This window comes from Liolophura sinensis, chromosome 3 (genome assembly GCF_032854445.1).
Source record: "Liolophura sinensis isolate JHLJ2023 chromosome 3, CUHK_Ljap_v2, whole genome shotgun sequence".
NCBI classification, from domain to species: Eukaryota; Metazoa; Mollusca; class Polyplacophora; order Chitonida; family Chitonidae; genus Liolophura; species Liolophura sinensis.
In genome coordinates, this window is record NC_088297.1 from 6,494,058 (window position 1) to 6,507,849 (window position 13,792).

A 13,792-nucleotide genomic window follows, 5' to 3' on the forward strand; every position below is an offset into this window, starting at 1 on the left:
GTTGCAACACCAAAAACTCATTTCCTCAGCTGACGAAGTACAGTTTGTCAGGTATCTGACAACTGCGTGGGAAGGCCTGCAACAACCTGCGGATGGTCGTGGGTTTTGTTTGGGCTCTGCCCGTCGTCCTCTCACTAAGATACTGGCCGCGGTCGTATAAGTAAAATATTACACATTACGACATAAAACACCAATCACATGAATACATAAATAAATCTGACAATGGTGGGCTATAAACCTGATCAAATCAACGAATCATTCCATTCATCACTCAGTGCTTCGTCTGGTTTGTCGCTTAATAACACCGGTGACGACACATGTCCGACACCTTCGTTATACTTTGACCAAATTGAACAAATTAATTCTGCTCGTAATAGTACACAGTAATCAAGGCATTTAATTTACTTCTATAGTACATTTTTTATGAAAGAAGAAATTATATCAATGGCACAACAAACACGTTTAACAAGTGTGACGAGCAAAAATACATTCAACAAATTATATATTTCGCCTAAACATAATCAGCAGCAAATCTTATCAGTCATTACTTGATTATTTCTATTCTAGTCGTTATTGCAAAAACTCCGATTAATCAACCAAGATTAATTAACATTCATTCCAAATTGCAAACTGCAAAAACATGTACAAAAAGCATTCAAGGTAAACTAGGCATTGGACGAATTTAAGTGCCAAAATGTACATATTTTTTGCATCAAAATGTGGAATCATCGATTAATTGTAGAAATTGTAGCCCGTAGTAATGTACTTTAAGATACATGCATAGAAAGTCCGTGAACGGCCATGTTTTTGTTTTGTCGTCAATGATGCTGCCCACTAAATAAGCTTTCCTATGCACAGCTGGGGCACAGAGGTTACACTAGAAGAAAAACTCACCGTTTTGGAGAAAGATTTGCCGCTACACCTGAAGTTTCGCCACCTTCCATCGGGTCAAAAACAGTCATCAGTTATTCAAACTTTTGTAATACAAAAAACATACTACGTCGTACACATTCACAACTATACGATAACGAAACTTTAAATTAAACGCTAAAATATAGTTAGGTCGATATAAATAAGCCTATTCGCATTCACTTCACTTTGTCCAACAGATTCAGTTGTGCTACAATGAGACTGTGTACTTAACAATGGAAACAGTTTGAAGGCCAAAGTAACTGGATAGGCCGCCAGACACAAAAAGGGGAGATAATGGATTGTTTTTATTTTACTCTTGACCTAAATTGTCGTCCTCTTCAGAAAGGTCCGACACTGACGATGTAGCAGCCTTGGGTTTTCGGACCATCCCCACTCGTCCTACAAGCCAGAAAGTTCTCAGATTTCCCTTCAGAGATACGGCCAGTGCCCGATCCCTCTGTTGAAAACATATGTAATATATATGTTTGTTTTAGAGCATTTATTTGATAAACAGGACTGTCAACCCAGATTGGACCATGGAAACCCAAACCCCGGGGTCCAAGCCTAGTTAGGGGGTCTAACAGGGGATCGAAGCCCCCAGCAGAAAATTGTCCCAGACCACTGCGGGTTTCGAACCACCGTCCTCAGGTTCAGGCACAAAACCGCCAGCAATTTTCAGCACTAGAATCTGTGCTACATTCAAAAAGTGTAATTCCAATTAACGATATTACGGTTACTTAATCCACTTTGACATCTAAATGACATCTAAATCTGTAATGATGACGTGTTTATACATACTTCGTTTTTCGTCGTTATACGAGGCGAAAATATCGAACAACAATATGATGAAATATTTTGGAGCAAGGAAAACGTGAGATTTAGTACATGAACTGTGAAGCCATGATATTTAATTAAAAACGTAAGTTGACAGGTCGTACTTAGGAATATTTCCCTTAAACGGCCACTGTATGGTTAATGAGTAGAAAAAAACAGTCAATTTTATGGATGATGGAAACCATGAGTTAAACCACCAACCTTCGCCAAGCACGGCACTGAAGACAGGGTGTCAGATGACACATAGTCACATGGAACTGGTGAAATCCGGCTATATGTCGATTTGCCTTAGTAAGCCTGTACTGACTGACATCGGAAATCTTCCTTCTGGCTCGCTTAACCACTGCCGTAGAGACTTCATCGCCAAGCGATTTTTATTTATTATAGGCACATAATATTGATAATTCATAAAAATTCTTCTCTAAACAGAGCCTAACTACCAACTTACAACGATGACGTCATTTTCCCGTAGCTCCAGTTCGAAACCCCCGAGTTCCCGCAGAACGTCAAAGGTAGGCTGGGAAACGTGAATCTTCATGGCTGGAACAGTCAGTAGTGATTTGCTAGATTCGTTGGTAATGAAGCAGAGCTATATGTGGGTTACTGACCGGAACATCTGCACAAAACTGAATACTTTAATACTTTTTCCTAAAAAAATATTTCATCATGAGGAGTGGAATTCTACATACAAGGGCTACCATTCATGGAGTGCTGCTGTAAAGGAGTAATCCCCAACATGTCCGATGATCTTCTGCTTTAGACAACCCATATTTAGCAAAGGCTGTAAAAGTGATCTGCCCGGCATCATTGAAAACTGATAACCGCTTCTCTCTTGTGTGTTGCCGGCTTTAGTTCTTATCTGTATAATTTCTTACAAACCTTTGTCTTCGGGAGTTAGTGTTAAACGTTGTTGTGGAAATGGATCTTGCGATTATCGACTTGGAACGCCCTTTACGGACTACGAATGGTATAGGAATGTCGGACTTGACGCTTATATTTACCCACCTTCACTGGATTTAACGGAAAGTACTCAGACCAAAACGCCTTCCTTCCTCGCACACTTTACAACAAGAGGTATAGTTTCAATATTGACATTGTAAATTATCCTGACTTGAATAGCAATATACCGAAGCGTCCTGCATAAGGTGTGTGTATATCTCACCTTGTAGTATTTGTTACAACCTGCTTGATTTCAATCACTTCACAAATTATTACTGCAAACACTTGGGTGGTCAAGGTTATTTCATCAAACGCCTTCACTCTAAGTTTTTAAAGATTTGCAATGAGTATAACTCTCTTGTAAGTAAACATGGACAGAGAGTCTAGAATCTCAGTGCTCTGTTTCATGATTGTGTCTAATCCCGCTAATCCCCGGACTAGAGGGCGTATGTTCATCGTGGTGAGTTAGCTCGTCACATTGGATGTATTAACAGTTGCGATCAAAGTGCAGGTGAGATACATATTTTGTTATCCACACCTGATAAGCTTGCATGGTACACAATTTGAATACTGATTTCACTCAGTCGCACAGTGTCTTTTCAACATCACTGAAAACTATCGACTGCTTCTCTTTGCATGATTCCATTTTTGTACTTCATATACTTTGCTAGTTCTTTGGTGGTCTGTGTTATACCTTGTTTTGGGGAATTATTGACCTGGAACGTCCGTACTGGCTGACGGCTGGTATACTAAAGTCTGTTTCGGCGCTTAGATTCCACAAAAATGATCGATGCAACTTAAAGTCAAAAACAAATTAACTAAATCTGGACGTAAATATGTTTCATTACTACCAGATTTACCTTAAGCACAGATATATGTACCTACCTTGGACTGATTGACTCTGAGTAGTATGCCAATCAGTTTGCGGAGATGTGCAGATTAAATCTTCAAAAGAGGGGCTCATGCTGGCTTCCTCTCCGGCCGTACGTGGGAAGGTCTGTCAGCAACCTGTGGATGGTCGTGGGTTTCCCCCGGGCTCTGCCCGGTTTCCTCCCACCATAATGCTGGCCGCCGTCGTATAAGTGAAATATTCTTGAGTACGGCGTAAAATACCAATCAAATAAATAAATAAATCAAAAGAGGGGTGGGGCTGGGGGGTAGGGTTGGGTGATTTCTCACTGCTCAAACGTTTACATGAACAGTTAGAATAAAACACTAACTAAGGTAAATAGAAAAGTTGCCGTTTTTCTGAATTTGCGAGCGTCTGTGTGCCAAGTATCACACTGTCGCTACTCTGGTTTTACGTTCTATGCTGTAAGACTGTATATTTGCCAAGTATCACACTTGTCGCTGCTCTGGATATACTCGCAAAGTTATATGTCTTATAGTACTGTATTCCTGCACAATTCCGGATTCCGCTGGTGGACTAAGCATCCCCGAGACCTCGTCCATTTGCATTGTTTTAATGTTGAGGAAAAAAATAAACATTTTGAGGAAATCTAGACCAGTATAAATAAATATAAATTGCAGTTAACATCACTGCTTTGTTTTTACCTGATTTTACTTAAGCCACGGTTCCAGGAGAGCGAGCTATTATTTCTGCATTTACATGAGCAGTAAAAATAAAACCTTGACTGAGATAAATGTGACCATTTGCCAACTATCACACGCGTCGCTGCTCTGGATTTGCTCGATATGCTGTACGTCCTTTAAAGTATTATATTAGCAATATACGCTTTGCATGCGTAACAACACAATAAACGTGAGAAAATCCCAGACATGAGAGAGAAGCTGGAACTAATTTCTTGTAAGTCAAAGCAGTTGCTACTATACGAAAATTTCCGGTATGGATCACTTACCTTCACCCAGAGATTCCATGCGGGAGGCAATAGTGACGCTTTCTCCAAACAGGCAATATCTCGGCATCTTATACCCAACGATGCCAGCAACGACTGGACCTGGCCAACATTGTAGTAAAAAACGTGACTAATCTTAAAAAAAAAGATTTGAAAATGGTTGATGACATTGGTATTTAGCGCCGTAACTGGATCCTGTGTATTATGTGACAATTTCAATCAGCGGCAAATGTTATTACTGCAAGAACGTGTGTGTCGAGGTTATTTAATCAAACGTCTTCACTAAAAGTTTCCGACGTTTTTCAATCAGTGTAGTTCTCTTGTATAATAAAGCAAATGTGGACAGAGCGTCCAGAATCTCTGGCACTCTGCTTCCTGATTGTGTCAAGTGACTAACTGAACTTATTGAGACATAACACACATATTAGGTTTGTGTCGGTTGAACAATTGACATTGTGCAGGCATAACACACATATTAAGTGTGTGTCCAGTGACTAACCAAACTTATGGAGGCATGACACCCATATTAGGTTTGTGTCCAGTGACTAACTGACATTGTGCAGGCATAACAGACATATTATGTTTGTGTCCAGTGAATAACTGATATTGTGCAGACATAACAGACATATTAGGTTTGTTTCCAGTGACTAACTGAACTTATGAAGACATAACAGACAAATTAGTTTTGTGTCAAGTGAATAACAGCTTATGGAGACATAACACATATATTATGTTTGCGTCCAGTAACTAACTGAACTTATGAAGACATAACAGACATATTAGGTTTGTTTCAAGTGACTAACAGCCTATGGAGACATAACAGACATATTATGTTTGTGTTCAGTGACTAAGTGAACTTATGGAGACATAACACACATATTAGGTTTGTGTCCAGTGACTAACTGACATTGTGCAGGCATAACAGACATATTATGTTTGTGTCCAGTGAATAACTGATATTGTGCAGACATAACAGACATATTATGTTTGTGTCCAGTGAATAACTGATATTGTGCAGACATAACAGAGATATTAGGTTTGTTTCCAGTGACTAACTGAACTTATGAAGACATAACACACATATTAGGTTTGTGTCAAGTGAATAACAGCTTATGGAGACATAACACATATATTATGTTTGCGTCCAGTAACTAACTGAACTTATGAAGACATAACAGACATATTAGGTTTGTTTCAAGTGACTAACAGCCTATGGAGACATAACAGACATATTATGTTTGTGTTCAGTGACTAACTGAACTTATGGAGACATAACACACATATTAGGTTTGTGTCCAGTGAATAACTGATATTGTGCAGACATAACAGACATATTAGGTTTGTGTCCAGTGACTAACTGAACTTATGAAGACATAACAGACATATTAGGTTTGTGTCCAGTGACTAACTGAACTTATGGAGACATAGCAGATATATAAGAGGTTTGTTTCCAGTGACTAACTGATACTGTGCAGACATAACAGAAATATTATGTTTGTGTCCAGTGAATAACTGATATTGTGCAGACATAACAGACATATTAGGTTTGTGTCCAGTGACTAACTGAACTTATGAAGACATAACAGACATATCAGGTTTGTGTTCAATGACTAACTGAACTGGTGAAGGCATAACACAAATTAGGCTTGTGTGGGATAAGTAACTGATATTGCGGAGGCATAACGCATATGCCGGGTTTGTGTGGGATGACTAACTGAAGATGTATAGGCTTAACACACATGTTAGGTATGTGTCCGGTGATTAATTGACATTGTGGAGGCATAACACATACATTAAGTTTTATTTATTTGATTGGTGTTTTACGCGGTACTCAAGAATACTTCACTTATACGACGGCAGTCAGCATTATGGCGAAAGATAACTGGGTGGGTTTGTGTTAGGTGACTAATCTGGCATATGTTAGGTTGGTCTGGGATGACTAACTTATAGAACCCGGGGGAAAACCACGGCCATCCGCAGGTTGCTGAAAGACCTTTCCTTGTACAGCAGGAGAGGAAACCAGCATGAGCTGGACTTGAACTCACAGCGACTGCATTAGTGGGAGGCTCCTAGGTCATTGGCGTGCTTACCCTCTCGGCCACGGAGGCTTGTATTAGGTTTGTGAGGGATGACTAACTGAGCTTTTGGAGGAATAGCACACATACATGTATCAGGTTTGTGTCGGGTGACTGCGTTAGGTTGGTGGGGGAAAGGGTAACTAACTGACCTGTGTGAAGACCGACGCGGAGCTTGAAGTGTGTTCCCGGCAGGTGGGGGATCTCTATGCTGGTGATGTTGTCCACCAGGTCCAGGGCCATCGATCCGATCTCGGCGGCGTGACGTTTGCCGTTCCTTCGGGGCAAACCTATTGAAAGAAAATAAGGAAAAGAAAAGAAACCGGATCATTGCAGATTAAGGAATATTTACAAGGTCTCTCAGTTTAAAGAAATTTACACAAAGCACCAGAAACATTTATCTGGACAATTCCATTAACAGTGAAATTTCGAATTGGTGTCATGGAACGTTTACAAAACCTTATCTATATACCGTAATAAAGGCCTAATTTAGAATTTTCAATTCACTGAATAATGACCTTCACATCAACATACGAGCAGTACCAAAAATCTTGAGTAATGCATATTCCATTTGAGCAGAAAGATTTGCGGGAAGTAGATAATCTTACCAGAGGTTACCATGTAAGCGTCCCCGATGGTCTCCACCTTGTACACGTCGTACTGGTCGATCCTGTCGTCAAACAGCGTGTACAGGCTGTTCAGCATGTTAACCACTTGGACGGGAGAGCACCGAGCCGAGAGAGACGTGAAGCCAACGATGTCCGAGAAAAAGATGGTGACTTCCTCAAACGTCTCGGCGGTCACTTGTTCGTTCTTCTTCAGCTGCTCAGCCACAGATTTCGGAAGCATCTGGTACAACAAAGAATTTGTCCGCTTTTGCTCCTTCTTCAGAGCCTTTGTCCTACAAATATTACTAGCGTAATCAATGAACTTACCTAAAAAGCTATTATTCTTTTATTAATTAGTTATTACTAATATTTTTGAGTCACTTCAATTCCTTTAAGTAAAGGAATGATAAAATACAAATATGAAGTAAGGTTCGTCATACACACAATTGAAAAATATGCGTAAAAATACTTTCACTTACTCTTCCGGATTTCCTTAAGAGTGTTGAAAGACATTCAGATATTTGATAATCATTATTTGGCTTTATGAGCCATACTTAGGAACTCTAACGTCACATCACCTTATTTCCAGATGTTCACCAGAAGGAAGGAATTTCGGCGAGCAGTATTTCTAATTAGTAATCCTGAACTCATGGGTAAAAAGAGCTATTACAACATTCATTTTCGCGATTGGATTTGGAAAAACTTCCTGTGCAATATCACAGTTACTAAACTTATAGTATGGACCATGACGCCCACTTTAGAATTCAAAACTTTGAACGCCTTTAACTCTTATCACAAAAATTTAAAATAATAAATGACAGTATATTTATGCGTGGTTTTAAGCGATCTACTGAGTAAAGCCTTCTTCGATTTTTAAATGTCTATCCAAGTGCAGAATTAAGTAAAGATAATACGATGTCCAGAGTGTTTCCCGACCATCTTCGAATGTCAATATTATTAACCGACATAAATATGATAACCACACAGAATTTTAAGTATTTGTTCACCAGTGACGTCTAAAAAATCCCACTGTAACATCACTGCTGTTGTTTTCTTAATTCTTCTTAAGCCATGGTGATAGAGATGGGACAAGAGGCCAGATTTTCACGGGTAATATGTGTCCCAATTTGCCCATTTTCGTCGCCACTGCTCTGGTAGCTCTCCTTACTGTAACCTTTTGTTTTGCGTTGTTTGAGTGGTGCTTTATTAATGCCACAACACATTATTTTGAGTAATTCTATATCCGTGACTAGTACATTGCAATTATTACACGTTTTAGTCTGCTTTAGTCACGGTTATAGCGGGCTCGTAGGGTGCTTCTAATTCAGCTTTTACAAGAGTACCTAGAATAATATCCGAACTGTGATTAAAGGACAAAAACGTGGATTTCGGGAAATTACCAGCATTATTGGTAAACTATAACACTGTTCTCGTTTTTACATTCTACGCTCTTATATAGGCTTTTCTAGGCTTTATATTAAGGCCTCTGTAAGACATTTAACAGACCCATAACTGTATATCTATCCCTTTAGGGGAACCCAGATGTTTTAGCCAGCGACCTGGTATTAAAACGTGAACATACCTGTCAGCTAGGGAAACGGAGAAACATTGCATCTCGGTGGTCAAAGAGTAGACTCTGTGCAAGATGAGAGGACACATCATAAGAACTAATCCAAAAACCACGGCGATAATAATCATCTTGGTGAGATCTTCTTCGTCGCTCTCATCTAGCTTCGCAATGATTTTATCCATCAGAGCCTTCTGTGTTTCCAGAAGAACATCCTGGTAGACTGACATCTTGTCGAACCAGTTCTCAGCCTCTTGTATAGACGCGTTCCTGTCCAAGATGTTCAGGCGAAGGTCAAGTCTCTGATCATTCAGATCTGTGAGAAATGACTTGTTGTTCTCCACAAGAGTGTCGAAGATGTCGGCTGCGATATTGGAGAAAAGTCTAGCTGAAGAGAAGGAGGCGTTAGCGACGTCTTGACTCTCAGCGAACCATAAGTAGTCGTCAAACGTGGGGAAGCCGCCACGAGCCAAGCAGATGGCACCAAGGGCGCGTTCCAGTCCCAGAGATTCCTTACAGATAAGAACAAATCAAGACAATGGTAGTGATGAGGAGTTTTCACCTGTTACGTGTGACCATTTGCCAAACATCACACTGTCGTCGATGCTCTAATTTTTTTCTCTATGTTGTATGTCAAAATTATATATTGCATTCCTGCATAAACCAGGATTGTGATGGTGGACATCCGTGAGGCCTAGTCCCTTTGCATTGTCAGTTAAAGGTGATGACAACATAGCATTTTGAGTAATTCTGAACCAGTGACGTCTAATAAATTAATATCACTGTATCTTTATTAACTAATTTTGCTTAAGCCTTTTACATGAGCAGTTAGAATAAAATCCTGACTGAGGTAAGTTCATGAGATGCCGTATTTCGCCTGTTACATGTGACCATTTGCCAGCATTCACAATCGTCAATGCTCTGTTTTTTCTCTCTATAATACACGTCTTCATTATATATTTGAATTATATTTAATATAGTTTCATCCGAATCATTTAAAATCGTACAGTTTGATACATGTATTACTTGGTAGCAGATCACATACAATCATACAGTGTAATATCATATCGTACAGGATTCATATCGTACAGGATTCACATCGTACAGGATTCATATCGTACAGGGTGATATTAGATCGCACAGGATTGTGATAGTAACTCACCTTGGCGTCCGTGATTTCTAAGAAAGCCACCAAACTTCTCCAGACAGTCCCTGAACGCGCCTCTGAGATCGAGTCGTACAGCCAGTTTATGAAAACAAGGATGTTGTTGGTGTAATGCTGCAGGTCAGAAGACAGGATACCATGACAGACGCCATTTGGACAAAATACATGTGACTTAGATAAAATAGGCGTGACATAGACTGGTGACGTCTAATAACTTGCAATAATCTTTACCGCATTTGCCCCTAGTTCTGCTTAAGCCGTGATTCCAGAGGGCGTGTAAATTGCTACTGTTGATGCATTACATGAATAGTTAGACTAAAACCCTGACTGAGGTAAAATGACAAGTGGCCGTATTTCACTGGTTACATTGTACGTGTGATCATCTGCCAGCTATCACACTGTTGGCGCTGCTCTTTTCTTACTCTGTAGGCTGTACATGTACGTCTATAATTATAAAGACATAGATATAATCGGTGTAAAATATGGATATAGTACACGTTGGGAAGTATAATATTGTTCAACTCGTGCTTCGAGGATCCTTCGTGGCTCATTTGGTTAGCGCGCTAGCGCAGCGTAATGACCCAGGAGTCTCTCACCAATGCGGTCGCTGTGAGTTCAAGTCCAACTCATACTGTCTTCCTCTCCGGCCGTACGTGGGAAGGCCTGCAGCAACCTGCGGATGGTCGTGGGTTTCCCTCAGGCTCTGCCCGGTTTTTACCCACCATAATGCTGGCCGCCCTCGTATAAGTGAAATATTCTTGAGTACGGCGTAAAACACCAATCAAAATAAAAAAATAAATAAATAAAAAAAATCAACTCGTGCTTCGTATTCAGCAGACATATGAAGGCCTATTACTCGACTAAACATGTAAGATCTGTATAATGAGCGCTAAAACATACAAAAAACCCATCGAGTGTCTAAATACATGGTTGAAAGGCTTGCGTCGTCAGCGGCACCCCACATTTTCACTATTGTCAGTCATCCCCGCGTTAGAATCTAAAAAATTAAATATTTACATGAATATAAATGTGACCCCCTTCTACCAAAAATTAGTGCCTTATTAGATACATTTTAGTAGTTTGCCAGCCGATGTCAGTTTCTTTTCTTCTCTCTCTGTCGTATTCTTGCGAAGTTTCATTTACTTTTACGTTACATATTTACTGTCGAACTGCAGCACCTGGCTGTTTGAACGCTGCACACCTCGTCAGATGACAGGGCCGCCTGTTGAGTGGCACTAAACATTCACCAGGAAAACATTCTTAGCAGTACAGAGTTTAAAATGGATAAATTCTGACATGGAATCAAACAACAAATCTGGCTATTGCTCTTACATGAAGCTCTTCTGTCACTGATTGGTTGAGGTTGTCCAACCGATAGCGGTGCTGATTCAGAAACACCTGAAACATTTCCTTCTTCTCGAATTGTTTGAGGTTGTTGTTGTCGGCTTTGGGCCATTGGTCCAATTGCTCCAGTGTTATGTCAGTCGTTGTATACGCTTTTAGCAGCTTGAGTTTCGTTTCCGGTCCAATTGCGCTAAGATATAGCGCGCTCTGGTCGCGTTCCTTCTGCAACTGGTGAATGAGCGTTCCGAGCTGGGTGCTGAATCGGAGACCGTCACGTATCGATGTGGCATCCAGGTAACCCTGCAGTGTGGACCCGAACATGTTGGCTGTCATGCCGATTAAGATCGCAATCGGAACGCACACCACGGAAAAGACACGACACATTTGTTTCCGTTTGCCGGAGTCTGTGATGGGGTTGCCTATCGACAACAAAAGACATTTAAAATTTCTTTTAATGAAATAGTGACCATCTCCAAAGGTAAACCCTTATGTTTATCGTCAGTATCTCTCGAGTGTAAGGAAATTTTTGTTGTTCAAAAATTGTGCTTGACCCAAGTCTATGTCATTAGTTGACAGGTTCATTCTCGAAGAAAATGGAGAGAAACCGACGTTATTTGACGGACAAACCTTGTGACCCAAGGCTGAGGCCAAAACAGCGGACTATAGATTATAAAGACAAGCACACTAATCAGTAGTACAGAGTAGAAGGCAACATAGAGAGTAAAACCTGAGCAGGTACAGCAGTGTGATAGCTGGTAAATGGTCACCCGTAAGTGATTGCACCCATGGAATTAGACAAGTGACATTACAGACTAACACATTGTTGAGGATAAAATCCCCGCAGGGGTCTTCCTAGACGCTTTGTACTTTGACAAGTTTGACTTGTTACTAAATACTCAATAGCCAGAAAAAAGCTAGTGGACATTAAATAGACATTTAACTAATACTATTTCTCTGTGTCATTTAAGACATTGACCTCGATCGGCTAAGTGCATACTGCTTAAATTTTCCGGATGTCGAATTCATCGGCTGACAGCCGTAAAGTTTTCACTTGTATTACTAAGTATAAGAGCATACTGATATGGGTTTAGCCCCATAGATATAAATATTACTGAGGCAGATAATTCATTAATAGATATATATATAACTTTAATAACAATTGTAATTCTTAAATTGTTAAATGATATTTATTTGATATCACATAGAACGGGTGGATTACGGTTGCTGTTTTTTACCCCAGTCATAATTTTATCTTAACTATCTGTGACAGTTTCTGCTTTGTAAAACTGAGGCCTAATGTGATCTTATCTATGAGATCTATGAAACCCACACACCTTAACTCCTTCGTATCCTGTCACGATATACACCACACCCACTCAACACGATCCTCCTTACCTTTAACATGTACCCCACTTACTCTTGCATGCACGATTTGTCTATTTCAGCTTAGCTCATAAATGGCCTTAACACGAACCTCACACCTGCAGTATGTGTCTCGTCTATCATCATAAGTACCTCGTTTACACGTACCTCATTTTCCTTCACGTAAATCTGTCAACGACCTGATGAAGGAATCGGACAAATTCTGTAAAATTTCGCCAAATGGGAAGTCTTTTTTAGGGATATATGTTTATCGAAGTCAAACTGATGTGCACTGATCCCACCAGCCCATTTGCTTTTCACAACCACTGTATGAGCCCAGGTGGGTGTAAAACGGATTACTTTCGACCATTTGTCAGGTCGGTAATCCACTCATTAACCGTATGGCTCTCATGCCAGTCAGAAATCCATGGCGTGACCTACCTTTACAGGCCGCCGCGAGTCCGCTCTCACCGCCAGCTCGGATTTGTAACATTTCCATGATGGCCGCGTCTAGCTGGGAAGGGGAGAGACTGATCTCAGAGGTCATGACGGAGGAGGGCATGTTCGGGGACACACGGGCAGGGGCCACCTTGGTTTTTGTAACTCGCCACATCTTAATCTCGTGATTCGTCACCTATGGGTGTAGCACACGGAACACGTCAATACACACACTTGATTCCTTTAGTATTGCCTTATTCATTTCCTCCAAATAGGAGTAACCAAATCATTTAAGCACAGTGACCCAAAGCAGAAATACCCGTGACCAATTTCACTACCATATCTCATTTTCGCGAGAAACAGAGAGTAAATGTGTTTTTAGTTGCCTGCGTTTATAAAACCAACAAGCATAAGGGGACCTTCGTGTCTCAGTCGGTTAGCGCGCTAGCGCAGCGTAATGACCCAGGAGCCTCTCACCAATGCGGTGGCTGTGAGTTCAAGCCCAACTCATGCTGGCTTCCTCTCCGGTCGTACGTGGGAAGGTCTGACAGCAACCTGCGGATGGCCGTGGGTTTCTACAGGCTATGCCCGGTTTCCTCCCGCCATAATGCTGGCCGCCGTTGTAAAAGTGAAATATTCTTGAGTACGGCGTAAAACACCAATCAAAATAAATTAACAAGCATAAAGGTAGA

The 13,792-nt window shown here is 40.6% G+C and overlaps 1 protein-coding gene across 1 annotated transcript; it reads right to left on the bottom strand.

The window, feature by feature from the left end:
• Positions 1-1,222: 1,222 nt before the first annotated feature.
• On the bottom strand, positions 1,223-13,275 carry LOC135464045 (uncharacterized). The gene is made up of 9 exons (XM_064741518.1): positions 13,104-13,275; positions 11,289-11,719; positions 9,954-10,070; positions 8,807-9,303; positions 7,225-7,517; positions 6,769-6,906; positions 4,545-4,643; positions 2,195-2,286; positions 1,223-1,369 (listed from the first exon to the last, which is right to left on the bottom strand). Exons 1-9 carry the CDS (start codon positions 13,273-13,275, stop codon positions 1,223-1,225), a joined length of 1,986 nt encoding a protein of 661 aa, XP_064597588.1.
• Positions 13,276-13,792: the final 517 nt, after the last annotated feature.